At 39.7% G+C, this 18183-nt stretch overlaps 1 protein-coding gene across 9 annotated transcripts in view; it reads right to left on the bottom strand.

Moving 5' to 3' along the window:
* Nucleotides 1–18183, bottom strand: part of WDFY3 (WD repeat and FYVE domain containing 3) — a 154456-nt gene that overhangs the window by 93275 nt on the left and 42998 nt on the right. For all 9 annotated transcript variants that reach the window (XM_039551162.1, XM_039551154.1, XM_039551158.1 and 6 more), the window contains 2 exons: nt 9803–10013; nt 3064–3187 (listed from right to left, as the gene is read on the bottom strand). In XM_039551162.1, the coding sequence (XP_039407096.1) occupies nt 3064–3187; nt 9803–9982 (304 nt within the window). In that variant the 5' untranslated portion in view covers nt 9983–10013. The remainder of the gene's footprint in view (nt 1–3063; nt 3188–9802; nt 10014–18183) is intronic.

The following is an 18183-nucleotide window of genomic DNA, read 5'->3' as shown; positions in this document are numbered from 1 at the left end:
CAGATGCAGACAATGGAGGACAGAGATAGAAATCCATTTTAGCAAAAATGGAATAAGCACTACCAGGTACCAAATCACAGGTTTGCACACCCTCAACTAACGAAATATGAGAAGCTGTTTAGAGTGAAAGAAAGGAGTGGGTCAGAGCCTGGTGCTAATAACACCAAGGCTGTGGGTTCAGTCCACGTATGGGCCACTGACTTAATGACTTGATGATCCTTGTGGCTCCCTTCCAACTCAGGATATTCTCTGATTCCTTCCCCAGAAACTTTAGTTTAAACACATGCTGCTGGAATATCTGCAAAATCACAGAACCACCAACTGCACCCAGGGTATGTCTTTAGAAAAATACATTAAATGAAAGTGTTGCTTTCCTTCCAGCCAAAGTAGTAATTAGTAGCCACAGTGGTTCTACCAAGATTCCAGCTGTCCCTGTTCCTTTTTTCAGAAGTCTTTTTCAGCTCTGAGCTAGATGCACTTGCTCCCAAAAGAAAGGTTAATTTCAGAACTGAGACTACACTAGAAATAGACATTTTAACATATATTTTATATATATAATATTACCACAAATTTTTGATCAATTCAGACACAAAATCGGACTTAGTTGTGGAAAATGTGGCAGCTAAAAATCTCAAGTATATAGAGCTATCTCACCCATGACCCCACCATCTTCTAAACAGACTAGATACTCCATGGCAAGGGAAACTAGTCACTAATCCTCATAAACAGTTACTGCTGTCACCTGAAAATCATCACTGTTGTACAGCAAAGACTGAAACCTGCAAGATAATTTAACTCAGATTTAACTGCTTCATTTTTCTTACTCCAAGATTACATCCCTACCAGAGAAATAAGGTAGTTGAAACTGCAGCTGAACATACAACTACAATGGCAATGTTCAGAAACCACTTAAGACAGGGTGCTGGCACAGTTACTACTGAATCACAAAACACTGTTCTGAGAAAACTACTACAGTCTGCCAAGAATAACTGAGATATGCCTCCACCATAGCAGGCATTACTCACATAGCTATTAGCATAAATATTCAAAGGCCTGATAAAAATAATTGCCCTGTGTTCCATTATCAGATGGAGTAGAAAAAACACAAAAGCAGAGGGAAAAAAACCTCGACCACAACATACTGACAGGCAAGATTTAACCATACCATATTCCCCACTGTGAAATACTGGCAACACATTTATAGAAATGAAGTTCTTACAAAATTTCTTCCCTGTCATTAACTATCGAAAGTTGACTTTTGAATGTATGGAAAGCTTGTCTCTAAAACAGGCTTAGCTATTTTCTTTATTTACATGGAGCATTTCACACCATCAGGAATTCGCACTTGCATATTACCAGAGACATTTCCTGCATGTTGTTGTCACCAAAGTTTTATAATTTTAAAAACACACTAGGAGATATAATTATCTGTCAACGACTACTAAGATATGTTATATCTTTTTGTTTGAGACAGAAAAAGAATAAAAGTTTAAAAAAAAATTATGCAAGAGTCTTCACAATCCACAGACACAATATTATGTCTTTAGCATAAAACATATTCTAAGAAACCAATAATTTCTGGGTTTTTTTAATCAGCATCACAGGAAGTGTGTATCTAGCTCTAGTAATTTTAACACAGAAGTCTATAAACTGAGTTTTAACAGCTTGTTAATAGGTCATTTCTGGAGAGGAAACCCCAACTCACTGGTCTCACCAAGAGTCACGACGCAATTGCAGAACATGGACCCATGAGGCTTTCTTGAGGTCTAAAAAGGGTTTACTGACCAGAATAACAGCAATCCTGATAACAGAGGAAAAATGACTGCTTTCTGTTTTAACAGAAACATTGGTATTCATTACATTAAAGCTTAGAAGTGCACCAAACTGTCTTTTTAGTCATTGTGGTCAAGTTTCTAGGTGAGGTGGAAAACATGAAAAAACCCCAAACCACCACCACCAACAAAAATCTACCTCCAACTTGTGAGGTTTTAAGAACTGGATTATCTTGGAGCAACAAGCAGAGGTATGGATGAAGTAATAGACTAGCAGGCACAACAAATGTTCCCCAGGAAAAAAGGTCAAGCAAACATCACCGTTCTGCCAGCATGGCTGTTGGACATTTATTTCCCCCCAATACTCAAAGAAAAGACATTTTGCGCCTGTTTACCCATAGAGAACAGGTTTTGTCTATGATATCTGTTTAGCCATCTGGAATGTTTCACTGTTTCACTGTTAGTCACTCTACTTAAAATGGAAATATATTGTAATTGGCACAGTTTGTGACTCCTGACTTCCTGCATAATAATTTTCACAGCCTTTTCCAGTCCTCATTTACCACCAAATCCAAACTGAGAACACAGCACAGATCTTAAAATTATCTAGTAGGCAAAGACTTGATACTTCTTGGAAGGACTCCTCTTCAGAAAAGGAAGTCTAAGAGGAAAGCTAATGAAACTGCCCTGTTGGTGCATTGTCCTCAGTTACGCAACTGCCAATACAACATCAGGTTCTGACACATCCAGGGTGCAACAGAACCAAATCTCACCCTGACATTTAATAATCAGAGAAGAAGAGGAGTCCACTGACATTTTTCTAGGGCTGGCAGTGTTGGTCCTAATGCAGGACTTGCTGTATTTTCACATCTTATTAGTTTCCAGGCCAGCAGCTAATTTAAAATGCACAGTTTTGGAATGCTGGCATCTCCAAGTGACACAACACACCACCAACAGGCACCTCAGGCGAAATACAGCAGCTGTCCACATGCAGGTTCTTGGCCCCCTTCTCCTAGGAGGTCACGCAACTCAATTCACTCCTCTCTCTTTCTCATCTCTTGGAATTCTGTGGAACTCAGCTTTCTCCATAACTCAGGGAGGAAACCTCTAACCTCTTTCTCCTCCTCTCTCTTTTAGTCCAAAGAAACAAAAGGCAACACATTTTCATTGCAAAGAATTCATTTTCTGAGCCTGCACAGTTGCTGTGAATGGCAGCTCATAGCATTCTGACTGATCTGAAAATCACGCTGCACAGATGTGGGAAAGCCCACCCTTGTGCCCCATGCAATACCTGTGGACTTATTCGATGCTCTCCGTCGAATTTCAGTCACCATCAATCGTGACACTTGAGTAGTAAACTGCAGGAGGTCAGAAAATTTCTCTGTCATTGTACTTGGAGGAGCATTTCCAAACACCTGAACCAAGAGAAAAATGGATGCATTAAAATCATTCAGTTTACAAGGATCACTACAAACTACCATGTTCCTTTGTGAAGAAGTATTCCTATGGAGATTACAAGTTTTTCATGCTGCAGCATTCATCACTGCACTGGTTTGCACAGTGCAGGCTCTACAGTATGTTCAGAGTTGGAATTCAGACCTCATTTCAGGAGGTAAGATCTGATGAATGGAGGGGAAAAGAGAGTTGTAAATTTTCTCACAAGATGAAAGCCCCACAGAGCCCCAAAAGACTGAGATTGCAGTCTGGGGTAAAGATCAGGTACCAGACCAAATTCTCCAACAGGACTTCCGTTTTTAAGATCAACTCCTTTACTATCTACTAGACCTAAATCGAATGACGTACATAAAATCTTTTAAAAGGACTAAGAATTGGAACTGCCCTCTTACGTCCTTCCTCAATAAACTGACAATACCAGGAAGCCTCCCATGTTGCTGATATCCCAAGGACTTACTCTCCTCTTTTGAGATCCTTCTGAACATAACAGCAGACTTTTTTTTAATAAATTGTCACTTAATTCTAGTAACTTATTCTTCATGATTAAGCATTGATTATGTTATCAAATAATGTATTAAATCACATATAACAGGAAGAAATGTGTTAACTCTGTCGTATCACACTAAGCTGTGGAACACATTATCTCAAAATGGATTAGCTAGTTGCTGCAGTAATTTACTCTTCATTCAAGCCTGCACACAAAAAGGAGTCTTTATCCACACTTCCAATGTAAAACTTGCACTAAAATGGTCACAATAAACCTACGATATTCATTATCAAACAAAGCATGCAACCCAAATTACGGTATCATCACTTGTGTTAGTGCTGAAGAAACAGAATAGCCTGCTCAACACCTGAACAGTCCCTGCTTGTTTCGATTTTTCTCCCATACAGGTATTTATGTAACCTTCAGGAGTGTCCCTGACAGGCATAAAAGATGACAGTATTTTTCTAGCAAAACTTAAGTTCAACAGGTTATACTGGCCTCTCCGAAGGACTATGTGTTCTACAACAGTACAACTGATTCGGACTCAACAGCTGTTTTGCCCCTGTCTCCTTTCTCTGGGTGACCCAGTTATCCTATTACAGCTGAGCTGCTGACCTACTTGGCTGAGGTCATTCTCAAGTCCAGAGACATCCAGTGAAATCCATGATTACAGCCAACAGGGATGCAAAGTAATTGTGGTGCCAACTTACCTTGGAACCCCTAAGTCACTGAAGAAAACTTAAAAGGCAGAAGAAAGAATAACCTTTGCTAAGTTTGACTTCTTACCTCCCTTAGTATCAGTTGCTCTGGCACATCACAAAACAGCCAAAAATATTTTTCCTGTCTACTTGCATTGCAAAGTCATGATGAAATGGAGCCAGAAATACAGCACTGAAATTGAACACTCAGTTTCCTCAAAATAAAAATAGTTTTCACCAAAGGCATAAGTATTTCTCATACTGGAAATTTCAACCACTATTACCACTAAAGCAAGCAAATGGGAGACCAGACATTACAGGCAGACAACTGTTTTCTGTGGACCAAAAAAAATCCCCTCATTTGGATTACAGACTACACAACATTCCTAGTACAGACAATCCAAGATTCCCTAAATATTTCACAAGACCTCCTTTTGCAGTTGTTTGCATCAGCTCCCAATTCATCCAAGAGCCCCTAACTTCCACAAGGCAGTACGAAGGGAAGAGGGCATTGAGGCTTGCATGCTCACTGATACAACGTAAGCAAGATTATCTAGGCCAGAATGCACATTAGCATCTTGTCATCTTGTCACTAATTCTTTAAAGCTCTTTCACCCAGACCAAGTGAAGAGGAAAAACTAGTGGCCCTGTTACCTGTCCTGAGCTTGCTCAGATTTGTCAGCAGTTCCCAGGAAATGCAGAGAACTCAAAGTTACAGCAGAAGGGCAACTGAGGTCAAGTGGATTTTAATTAGTTGCCCCATAACCAAGTTTGCACTATGTAAATAAGCATTTCCATTGGATATTTATATACCCTCTGACTAAAAGTGGTAGTAAAAACCAAGACCAGGACGTTACACATTTTACCAGTAAATCGTCTTTTTAATAAGGAAAAGCAGGCTCTTTCAAGACAATGTAACAATGTACCACTTATTCAACACCAGCCTCTTCATCATTCCATCTACTTTTCTCACATACTGCACAAGTGTTACTACCACGTTGGTAGAGCAGTGCTTCCACAAACTCACTGAACTCTGAAAGGAGCCTTTTGAGTACTCTTCCAAGGGGCCAATCTTTTGTTAATTATGCACCAATTTAGCTTTTCATTACTATGTGATTCATCATTTCATACGCCTCCCTGAACAATGAAGAAAAATAAATGGTCTGTAAACCCACTCATTACCAGAACTAGCAAGATGGTTTTATCCACAGCACGTTTGAGACATGCTCTATCTATAAACCAAACTTAAGAATGCTTTAGCTCTGCGGAATTTACTAATTAATAATCCTCCAAATTAAAAAAAAAAAAAAAAGGAAATGAAGCTGCATTTCACAAAAAACTTGAGATGCCTCTAATGAGAGGAAAAAACTCAACCCCACAGCTAAGCAAGAAAGCCTCAAAAGAGCTCCTGGATACCCTCATTACTTAACTGGCTGCCTGCTGCTGGCCACTTGGATGCCTCTGGGAAGCAGAGTTACCTTCTTCACTCTAGATCTCTGCACTCAGCAAAAATAATGCTTCTCACAGAACTCCTTACTGCATTTTGTACACACACACGCACTGATTCCAGCCAAACACATGCAGCTCCCCACTCTGATATAAGAGACATTCTGGAGTACACATTAAGGGATGCCACAGAAGTTTTGATCTGAGCTTCACAATTTGTTTGGAGTCTCTCCTCCTAACACAGACATCCCAATCTTGTAACAGATAATGCTTTTATGATACACCATCATAATCTTTGCTTAAGGCAGTAACAGAAAAAGTACTCAATCACACTTAATCTTCAACAGAATAAAGATAACCATACAAAGTAACTATGGATGGATTCAGAGTCTGAATTTGAATGAAGCTTATTAACTGATCACTTAAAACATCTGCAGCTAAGGATTATGTCTGAGAAACAAGAAAAATTTTAGAAAGGTTCTTCTAATAATGTTTTATTAATGTCCTGACAGCAAAAGTACCCCTTCTCAGAGAAAAGTTGTGTCAGAATTTTAGAGTGAACCAAGATTTACCATATCTGCCACTGAAAAATCTCTTCCAAGACTCTCTAGAAAATGAGATTTTTTCTTGTACTATTTTTTATTCCAATCAGAGTTTGCCTTGCTATGACCTGAAGAGCTACTAAGCTAGCAGGATTGTTCCAAAACAAGCTGTACCATCAAGAGTTGACACTCCAGAAGACATAAAACTAGGTAAGCCGAGGAAGCCACAGCAGATTGTATATGTAAACATCAAAAGAAGAAGGCGGCATTAACCAGGAATCTAAAAAGGTAAACTGTGAAAGTAGCAATAGAGGGCATCACAACTGCTCAGCCTCTTGAACACAGGAAAGCCAGAATGTATTTACATGAAATGCAAGGAAAAAATCCCCCTATAACAGTGACAGGATGAGACCTGACTGATCAAGAAAAATCAGGTTTTTTTGGGTCACACTATCCCAGTTCATCGATGACTGATAATAGTTATCAAGGTCTGCAAGAAAGGAAGTGAAAGAGCAGAAACAACACCTGCTTTCCTCAATATGCCAAGCTATGATCCAGATTTTAGAGATTGAAAACTGAAGTGACAACATCTGGCAACAGCCTGTATTTGTGGCATGAAGGACAGCTCCATGAAGCTCACAAGCTCAGAGCAGGTAGAGCTCGAAGGACAGTGATGTTAAAACTAAACTAGGAAACTGATGGAGGTGAAAAAAAGAGGAAAGAGGAAGAAAACAACCAGAACTAGGACTGAAAAATAAAACATCTGGCAAACACATAGGAATGTGCTTTCAGCATCAAGTTCGCTTCAGTAAAGAAGGATACAAAAGAGTCTCTAGCACTCAGAGAAAAGAGCCCATAAACAAAACTAGATGGATTCTGTAAAGAATAGAAAAGAGACATGGGGAACCTGGGGAAGGAAAAGCTACTATAAACAAGAAGAAAACTGAGGAAAAGTTTCTGAGATGCATTCACACAAATAGAAATCACAGAAACCATCATCTCTTCAAGAATGCAAATGGTACCCAAGATTACTTAGACAAGAGCTGATTTTGATGAAGTAACAACAAAATTTGGGGCTACTGATTTAGTTTTCAGAATGCTTCAACACATGAGCTGAATGAAGAACAGTGAGAACAAGTGGTGCAAAGACAAGAAGTAACTTCAACTAGACTTCACCAGAGTCCAGAGGAGGGGCTGAGAATTAGGACAAAGCCAGCAAGTGGTGTAAAGGAGGGGGGTGGGGAGGGGGAATTGTATTAAGGAAGGAAACAGGAAAAGAGAAAAGGCAGAAACAACTGAGAGATTAAAACTGGTCTTTTTCATCTTAGCAGTATAATCAAAGTCTTTCCTTAGACTACTGTATGTGCGTCGCTACACTAGTTCTACTTAAACCCAGCAATATCACCAACTGCAATTTCTATAGATATAATGTTACTGCCAGTATTACCACAAAGGCTAAGAAAAAATTCTTCTCCACCTGCAGATCAGAGTTAAGTGCTGAAGAAGCTCAAGTGGGGGCATTCTACTTTCCAGAAGCATCAGCCTCATGTAACCACCAGAGGGAGATTTCTAAGCATAACTGCATCAAAATAACCTTCATGGGCTCAAAGCAAGATTAAGATTCCACTGTGCTAATTTGTAATAACAAATCAAGAAAGTCCGTAACTAAAAGGCATATAATCCAAGGAGATAAATTAAAAAGGAGGTATATGAACTGAGCTTACTTCTCCCAAACTCACACAACAGGTTACCAGCAGAAATAAGACCTAAGGCAACAGAATGGTATTCAAGTGATCCATCCACTAAAGCACACTACCCAGTCAACCGAAAATCCTAGTAATCCTATGTTCTGACTAGGATTAATTTTCTACACAGCACTGTTGTAGTTTAACCCTAACTGGCAGCTAAGCACCACACCTGCTCATTGCTCTCAGGTGGAATAGGGCAGAGAAACAGCAGGGTAAAAGGCAGAAAACCCATGAGTTGAGATAAAGATGCTTGGGAAAGCAAAAGCCACGCAAGCCAGCAAAGCAAAACAAGGAATTCATTCACTGCTTTCCATGGGCAAGCAGGTGCTCAGCCATCTCCAGGAGAGCAGGGCCCCATCATGAATAACAGTGACTTGGGAAGACAAATCACTTTGAACACCCCTCCACCTCCTTCTTCCCCGTTTTATATGCTGAGCCTGACACCATATGTATCCACTGGGTCAGCTGGGGTCACTGTGTCCCCTCCCAGTTCCATGTGCACTCCTAGCCTCTTCACTGGTGGGGTGGGGTGAGGAGCAGAAAGGCTTTGGCTCTGTGTAAGCCCTGCTCAGCAACAAAAAAAAAATCCCCATATTTTTCAGGATTATTTCCAGCACAAATCCAAAACATAGCCCACACTAGATACTATACAGAAAATTAACTCTATCCCAGCCAAAACCAGCACAAGCATGCAAGCAGCTCAGTGTCTAACATCTTCATAAGCCATACTTTCAACAAAACATCAGTTTAGTTTTTGCATTAATCCAGTTCTCTGTGGTAGCATATACAAGCACAAATCCATCACCCAAGAACAACTTCAGGAGCAAGAGTTTAGGTCACAGCAGGGGAAAAAAAATGAAAGCTAGATAGATCTGTACCTACTGGTCTTTCAAGACCCTAAAACTACCATCAGAATTATTATTCACAATAACCTGACAGTGTAACTGAGTGATACAAGACATTATGATTTAGTTCCTATTAATTCCAGTGACAGTTGCCATAGTTCTGCCTCCAAACAAAATCTTGTTGCCTGAGTACAACGGAGTAGTGAAATATGAATGCCACTGTAAAAGTGACTATTATATCTTCCCTACAGATTGCTTGTTCAAAATCTCCCTTGTCCACGAAGGGGGATTCAGACTCAATACACAGTAAAAAGCTTATAAGGGTGATGAGAATATAGAAAATATATCACATGAGGAGGTTAAAACTGTTCAGCTCATGTAGCCTAGCAAAACCAAGTTGACAGGACACATTATGATTATTATGTCTAAATATGCATCAGTACAATAAACGCAAAGAAGGGAGAAGAGCTATTTAGACTCGAGGACAGCGCTGTCACACAAAAAAAGTGGGCATAAACTTGCTACCAAAGTTTAGGTTGGAAATCAGATGACTAATAACAGTGAGCACTGCAGAAAAGCTGTCAGCCTACACGCATCTGTGGATTGCACTTGAGAAAAAGTGGTAAGAAAAGGGAATCTCCAAAGGTAAGTTTATCCCCTAACACAACACTGTGTGAGAAGAAAGGGAAAACTGAAAGGATGGCAATGGGAGAAAATCCGTTGCACTAGAACCAAAAAGTCTTGGGAATACAAAATATGAGCAGACAATTCAAATAAAGAAAACACCTCTTGCAAATTGCCCAGCTTACCCTGTTGAATACTGGTAACATCATGTAAAGTTTTTCTTCCTGCTCTTTCTGGGTCATGTGCCTTGGAGGATGACAGAGCTCTGTGAAGAGGCGCCGCAGATGCATCAGGCCCAGCGCGTTGTCCTGGGGGCTGCACTCTTCCTGCCGGGGCCGGCCCATGATCCTCTTCACCATATTCATCTTGGCTGACTTCTGGAAGCTCCCTTGTATCCTGCTCAGAAAGGAAAATGAACTTGCTGAGTACAGGAGATTGAGGCATTATTCCATCAAAGCCTTTAAATACACAGCACCCTCTCTCACAATAAGTACCACACTGCAGTTAAGAGCATTAGCTAATTTTATATGCTAGGCATTGATTAGGACGTGCCTGGAGGATTTAAAGCCAACAACTTGAAAGAGAAAAACATCCGATATTTTCCAACTTTAGAAAGCACGGCTGGCCCTGCTTTGAACACTGCAAAATGCTCTGGTATATTTTTTTGGACGAGTTTTACAATCCTTTGGTGCACATCCCACAGCATTTACAACAGTGTTATCTACATAACGCAAAGTATTCTCAAATTAATTCCAGAATAAAAACAGTACTTTAAAATCTAATCACACAACACCTTCAAACTCTCTCAGACATTGGCTTTATCATACAGAGACAAGCATAGATTTTCTCCTGACTTCTCTATGGCAAAGACACAAAGCTATTCAATGGAGCTATCGTTCATCTCACACCTCAGCTATTGGCTCTGCAGAATAACACCTCAGTCTTCCAGCAGTGAGACTGAAGTCTAAGAGGCAGGACCTTGCACAAGAGGTGTGAGGGTCAGAGCAGATAAATCTGTAAAACAGATGTAGCCAACTGGACACTGCAGCAAAAGGGACTATTCTCACAACCATATTCAAGTTAGGGAAGGAGTAAAGGGGAATACAGGGGAAACAGTTTCAGCTGTGATACAAAGTAAAGACCACTAATAATTAAATGCACCACAGAATTGTAATGCCTACATCTCACTGCTTAAATGCAGTTGAAAAATCAAAGGTCAGTAATAGCTATAAAAATCATTCAAGAGTAGAAAATGCCTTGTAGCAAGAAACTTAAAGAACTGGTTTAAATTATCAAAAGGAGAGGTTACCATGAAGGGTCAATTAATAAAAGGAGAAGTGATGATTCCAAAGGTGCTGTAATTAGAGTAACGAAGGGAAAGTAGACATTACTGAAGAACTCCAACCCAAAGATTAAGTTGTGATGAAAGACACCAGCTGGATGCTAAAGCCAGGAAAATAACATCAATAACAAACTGGAGCTATACTTGTAAAAGTGAAGGCAATTAACTACTAATAAGAAACATCAATAAAGAAATATTCTCTCTCTAACCCAAGAAAGAGATACCTTTCTGGAACATGTTCACCATAAAGTATTTTACTAACACACAGTAAAACATTTGGAACTAATGCCAATGAGCATTTTGGTACCATGCAAAAAATAATTCATGAAATGAGAAGTCATCAAGAAAGCTAAGTTACAAACCAGCATCTGTCAGTACATGCTGGAAATGTGTACTGGCTTTTCACAACTAAAGAAAAATTAGATAGAATTGGATGTTGTCTTTTAGCATATCAACCCTAAGAAATAACACAGGTAAGACTTAGAATCAGCATTAATCATGCAGCTAAAAATAAAACAACACAGTTTCCTCCAAAAACCTGTAGCTTTTCCCAAACTCCTCAGTTTGGGAATGCTTTTCTTGCTGTAACAGGTAAACTAACAAAATATCAAATCTGAGATCAAAGACCCAAACCTTCACTGCCTAAGCAGCAGGAAAAAAGTCTGTATCTTCTTTTTCATAAAATCTTTTAAAGACAATATTTTAAATTTCGTTTTATGATTCACAAGATGCTGAGAACTTTATATTCCCACCCACAATGCATACTGTCATCAAATCCACAACTGCTGTGGACTTTCGCTAGTGTGGCAAATTTTTCTTTTAAATCCTATTGTTTTATTCATCCTAAGCATACACCTAAAACAGAAATTTACACTGGTTCAGCCACACACTTGTAGTTATAGATCTGACAATTTTTGAATAGTCAGAGAAGTCCAAATAAATGTTACACACTATCTTCCTAGTGTACAGGAGCCTACTAGGATGCCCTTTCACAGCTGTGATTTATTTACCTCCACTGCGGCAGTTAACCCAAAGGGATGCCAAAAGCAGAGAACAATTAAAATAGTCCTCACTTCCCTAACAGTCATGGTCCCTCCTGTCTACTCCCCACTACAAGCATGTATTCAACCTCGATGTAAAAGACTGGGCAGAGAGGAGAGGAGAAAGGATGCAACATACTATAAATAACATCCCAATTAATTACTTCTTTTTTTCTTTTTTTTTTTCAGAAGTAACCAAATTCCAGAGCAGATACTACTTCTGGAATTATTCCAGACTTGTCTCCGACTGTGTTTCTCTCCTATTAGAAAAAATGCTAGTGTGGGTTCCATGCAATGCCATCTGAAATATATTGTACATGAAAGCTGAAAGAATTTCTGTGATTTATTTTTGCTTGTCCAAATCCAGTGATATTTTCTCTGATTATCACAGCACAGATTATCTATAGGAAGAGAGCTGTGGGCTCTGGGACCTCCAGCATTAGGCCCAAATCTTAGATATGTGAAAGTGAACAGTGAAAGAACAGTGTTATATTCCTACTTTGTCCTGTATAAATAGTTTGACTGAGGTTTTCTTTGTTTAGGCTTAGGCCTGCAAAAGAGAAAGTAGTATACCTAAACCTTCTACCATAAACAACAAAGCATCTAGAAGAAAGGGTCTTCCTATTCTAATAAGTGAAAGCATCTGCACAATCCTCAGTCAGTTGCAACCATCACATGTGACTTGAATTCATTGTTAAAACCTGGCAGACTCCTTAATGCTAAAAATGAAAAGATTCCAGTATTTTCAGTAACAGTCACTTCACCTGTTCACAACTGCTTGTTTATAGCACATGACAATCAAGCACCCTGCTCAGCAATTAAGAGAAGCAAACCCAAAAGTTAGGGAACACCTGTCTTGTAACTGGTTGTAGAGCTTGAATTTGGCCTGGCTCTGCACATGCATTGCAGTAGAGTCTTAAATTGCACACTCACTTCCTACAGTCCCCAAAGAGCCTCCTGACTCTCTCAGCAGATGCTTCATGAGCAGCTGGGCAGTATTTTGTTACTTCATCCCTCTGAGCATGATGCTACACCTTGGTTCTGCAACCTCAACTGAAAGGCTGCTCTGCACACCCAGCAGCGCATTTCCTCAGGGATTCTTCTGTCCCACTCAGCCCTGCCAGATCAGAATGCATCACACCTAATAAACCAACTTCCTTTCACAGATCTGCCCCACAGCACAGGCACGGCAACAGCCTCACTATACACACAATGAACACACACACACCCTCCCTTAAGCTAAAATTGACGATGTCTAATAATGTGGTATCTATTTGAGGATACTTTGCAGAGCAGCTAATCCTACCATCTTGTAATGCTTGAATCTTTCTGCTCGCTTGCATTGTGTCCCTTAGAGACCAGCTGATGTCCTTCTCCTCTCTGCTTGTGATCTGAGAGCTAAGCACCCAGTACACAAAGGATGCAATTAGAGGGCAGCTCCAAAAACCTCAAAAGAGGAGTTTTGTGGAAGGCAAGGACAGAAACCTATGCTCAGCACAGGAGGCTCCTCCCTGCCTCGCATTCCCTCTTCTGGCATGTACATCCCGCTGCTGCCCCACATTCTTTACTACACAGCCCTGATGAGTTTCTTCCCCAGCAGGTCCAAGCAGGCACACTCTTCATAGGGAACCTGTGAGTTGCACATTTCAGCTGCTGGGTGTTTGGCTTCTTTAAGCCGAGGAAGAAGTTAGAAGTTATTCTGAAAAAGCAAACTAAGCAATTGGAATTTCTGTGATGCAGCCCCACTGTGACAGGCATGTGGTTTACCAGGAGGGTTGAAGCAGTTCAACCTATTGTACCCACCTTCTGCTACTAGAGCTAAAAATGTGAATTAATGGCAGTTGCAGAGCATCATGCTCTGTATGGACCAAAACTAAAACAAGACACTTGATTAGCGGATTACAAACGTGCACAATAAAACCATTGCTCTTGTAACAAACATTATGGTTTTCTCTTAGTGGTAGAAGCAGAAGAATCTCCCTGTGAGGAGAAATGAAGCAAGCAGTGAAAGCACAGTATAAGCATCCTCACTTTAAAAACAGTCCTTTGTTTTTTTCCACAGGCTGTCAAATGGCTGCCCATTTCCCTGTGAGCATAGGCCAGGCTGACCCATTTGAGCAGCTCTGATATAAAGCCATTCACTGAAGTTCTTCAATTTTCTGTTAAATTTATATGGGAATCCCACAAGATGAACCTATGAGATTCCCCAGAAGTTTCACAGGAGTTAGTGTAAGAGGTAACTTCTATCCTTCAAAACATTTTCAAGTGATTTTTACTGTTAGTGGAAGATGTCAGAAAAATGATCATAAATTACGTAAGAGAAAATACCAACAACTTACAAAGCTCAAAGACAGACACTGCAAGAAAAACAAAACACACACACACACAATCATTAACATGGTATGATAATGTATGGGTAATACTACTGGAGCTATCAAAACATTTGTGAAGAAAAAAAACTAGACAGACAGAAGCTGCATGAGACACACTCATTTTCACAATAGCTATTACAGGTCCGAGCTGTGCATCTAGTTCCAAAAGGATGTTATTTAAATAAGCAGCTAGGTAATTATCTACTTAGTAATTACAGTCACAAGTGTTTCTCCAGGCACTATACTGGTATTACATCAGCAGCTTAGCAGTGAAACAGGAATCAACTTCTTTCTTTGCAGATTATAATGGGACACCAATACACACCTTCACCCCAACTACCTCAGGAAAATGAAATTTAAGTCTTCTTGCTATAATGAATCACAGAAGTCCATTAGGATCAGTAAATTCCATACCTGCCAATTCCCTCCCTACTAGGTCTGTTATTTCCTTCCTTCATTTCAGATGCCCTACCCATGTAGTTAATACTAACATTCTGAAGATGATCACCAATATGCACTATTCAAAAGGACATTGTCTGGCCTTCAAAGGAAACAATAAAGAGCTGTTACTGGCTAGATACACATCCATTTGTGCTTAGAACTGAGCAGGAATAAAAAATTCTCTTTGTAGACAAAAACATCAGCAGGAGGGGAAGCGAGAAACACAACTACTTCCTCCCATTCCCTTCCCCCCCACCAGTCCTGCCACCAAACACAAAACAACTACTCACACACAAAGAAAATGATGCACAAGCAAGCTGTGTGGCTGAAAAGGATGGCATGAGCTCTCCCTGACAGATTCAACTGGCACACACGCCTTTGGGGAATGTTGCCCGGTCCCTGTAAGACAGGGCCTGAAGCAAATTCCATGTTCTGCCCCAGTAATAACAGTGCCTATTCCCATACCATGATTTCCTCTTGTTAAACAGCCAGTAATCTGGCTGAGACAGGAACTATTTCGTTGAGAAATCCCCCCAACAAGAAAACACCATCAACTCCCACCCCGCCTTTGTATTGCTAAGTATCATTAAGGAAGCTAAGGAAGGTGTGCAGGCAAGGATTTGCAAGGTCAAACTATTATTTCAAGGACATGACTTTTGTGTGTATGGTTGGGTTTTTTTCTCCTTTGCGCTGAAACAATTCAAAACTTATCTCGAGGAATCTTATGTTACCACCTAAAAACTTAATCTTGACTTTTTTAGGAGAGTGCAGAGGCCTACCTAATACAGGTCTCTTTCTACAGGTTGAAGAGCTGCTTACAGAGATGTCTCAGTTCACAGGGTAGGATCCAAACCTGAGAATTCAATGCAGCTATTTTTTGCTTTAACACCTTCTAAGAAGAAGAAAAAAAAAGCTTTGCTATCCTGATTCAGGACATGTTTTTCCTGTTCTCTGAACTCCTGTCAGATGACAATTAAAGATACAATTCCTCATCATTTGCAATATTAGAAATGCTATTCTTAGACTCAATCTGACCTTAATGCCTTGAAATCTCTGCAAACACAAATTCCTAATGCTTCAACAAATATGAAGAACTTTAGTAACTGCTTATTGAGAAAGATAAAGATATAAAACATGGACTATCAGTCTTCTTCCATTTCCCACAAATTATTCATGATAATGATACATAATAGCAAGTGCTGATAGAGTAGATTTCCTGTGGTTTGTACCCTCCTGAAGGTTAATGTTTTATGTTCCGTGTAAAAGGACAACAATTAAGTAACAGTGATACTTTTGACCTATGATGCAGGGATGGAGGAGAGTTGTCTTGCTAAAGACTTAACAATGCACATATTCTTACTTAATAATAACTTAAATGAAAATGACCTTTAGTTATATCAACCTTTTGCACTTCATTTCATTCAAATAAGAAAATAAAGTACTGCTTTTGACTTCTGCAAATAGCTATTCTTCTCCTGACTTACTATGTAGAACTTGTTATCTAGAAGATAACTCTGTCATGGCATTTTCTAATGCTTTAATTATTAACCACATTTCCCAAAATTACTTACAGTATTATACCAAAATATTCCCAGGCTACGAATACTCTTTCTGCCACCTCCAAAAAATAAAGTAAACCAAAGTATTAAATCCTACCCCAGCTGAAAATAGTGTGTAGTACTTCTCCACACCACGGCTCAAGTTGCATCACTTTTCTTCGTTTCTATTTCCGCGCAAGAAAAGCACAGACAACTTCAATACCTCAAGTGCAGTCCCACCATCCAGACTACCCTTGGGACTGGAGAGCCTGCTTCAACATCATTGTTTGGAACAATAGCACAGAACACAGGATACCTGGCATGACGGACTACCCATGCACACATGGAGGCAAAGGATGTGACTGCAATCATTGCTCACAGACATGTGGGGATGGTGTACAAAACTCACACCTTGATGAAACAGAAAGGAGCTACAAGTTACTTTTACAGAGAGTAAAGATGAGACAGTGCACAAGGAAGCAAATGTGTGCCTCCTTTTCCTACGAGGAACAAAACTGTCCACACTGCATCTAGAATGTGATTTTTGGCTGGATGATGATAATTTCACTTCCTACATCTTTATTTAGCACTCATTATGATGTGTCACCACCATGAACCCAATTCTCAGTACTGTTTTTCTTTAAGGAAGCCTTTAACAAGATTTAAGGACTTCCATTTTCTCAGCTCAGTAATAAACTAATAAACGAGCTAAGGAATTGCAAATGCCAAAAAAGCTCAAATACAGGCTATTTAGACTGGCCACACACATTCATGTAAGGTGTCTGCCTCTCTACACTTTACTCCATGTCTTTTTCAACTAAAATGAAAAGATGAATTCTTATTTTGTCTTAAACTATCACACACAATCCTGAGAACCAAAAGGTAAACCTGCTGTTGTAAGCATTTGAATAGGTACATCCACCACTTGTTTAAAAGCAGCTTTTGAAAAAGATTGGGGAACTGAATGAGTAATTCTGACTTTTCAGAAGCCAAATGGCATGTAGCAAATACTGCATCAACATCCAATTAGGAGGAGCAGAAAACCTCATCTTTGAGGTATCTGTGACATCTCTTCGCAAAAAAAGATCAAGAAATACCATCCAACCCTAAGGCTACCTGAAATCTGTATTTGACTGCTGGGCTCTATACACCTTCACCTCTGAATTTCAATGCAAAGTCTTAAACCACCCCATCTGCATATAAATACAGATCTCATCTCCAAAAACAAGTTTGGGTTTGCTAGCCATCAAAGAAGCTGGAAATTCCATACCTCAAACTGTTCTTGCTCCATGGTACCTGCTTAGGTTGGAGAAAAAAGGCAACATTTATATCAGAAAAAGGTTTTCAATAATTTGTAGAAGGCAGAAATATATTGCCATTTCAGGGCTGAGGACCAAACAAAACACTTTATGTGTAAAAGAAACCTTTCTGCTTTACAAGATGAGGAATAGCCATTCCAGAAAATAAATCAATCTTGCCATATTTCATTACCCCTAATCATTGGTTACAGTGAAGATCAAAGTACTGGGCTCTATATAGGTATTATGCTAGAAAGGAGACACCTGCATTAGCACCTTCAGGTGGTTCATTCATAGACATCCAGGCTCCAAGAAACCATTTGGCCCAAGCTTGTGCAATCATAACACTAAGGCATTTTTTCCACTCCTCTGACCTGTTCCAGAGTGGTCTCAAAGCCACCAATCCAGCTCTGACTGCCACAAAGTCTGGACATACAATTCCTCCTCAACTCAAGGAATGCAAAGGACCTTTTTTACCAGAGAAATATGCTAACTGAAGAGACAAAAATATGTGTAACACAAAAATCCCAACAGG

Source organism: Corvus cornix, chromosome 4, assembly GCF_000738735.6.
Source record: "Corvus cornix cornix isolate S_Up_H32 chromosome 4, ASM73873v5, whole genome shotgun sequence".
Taxonomy (NCBI): domain Eukaryota; kingdom Metazoa; phylum Chordata; class Aves; order Passeriformes; family Corvidae; genus Corvus; species Corvus cornix.
Note: the sequence above shows the minus strand (reverse complement) of the source record. Positions and strands in the feature narration are given on the sequence as shown.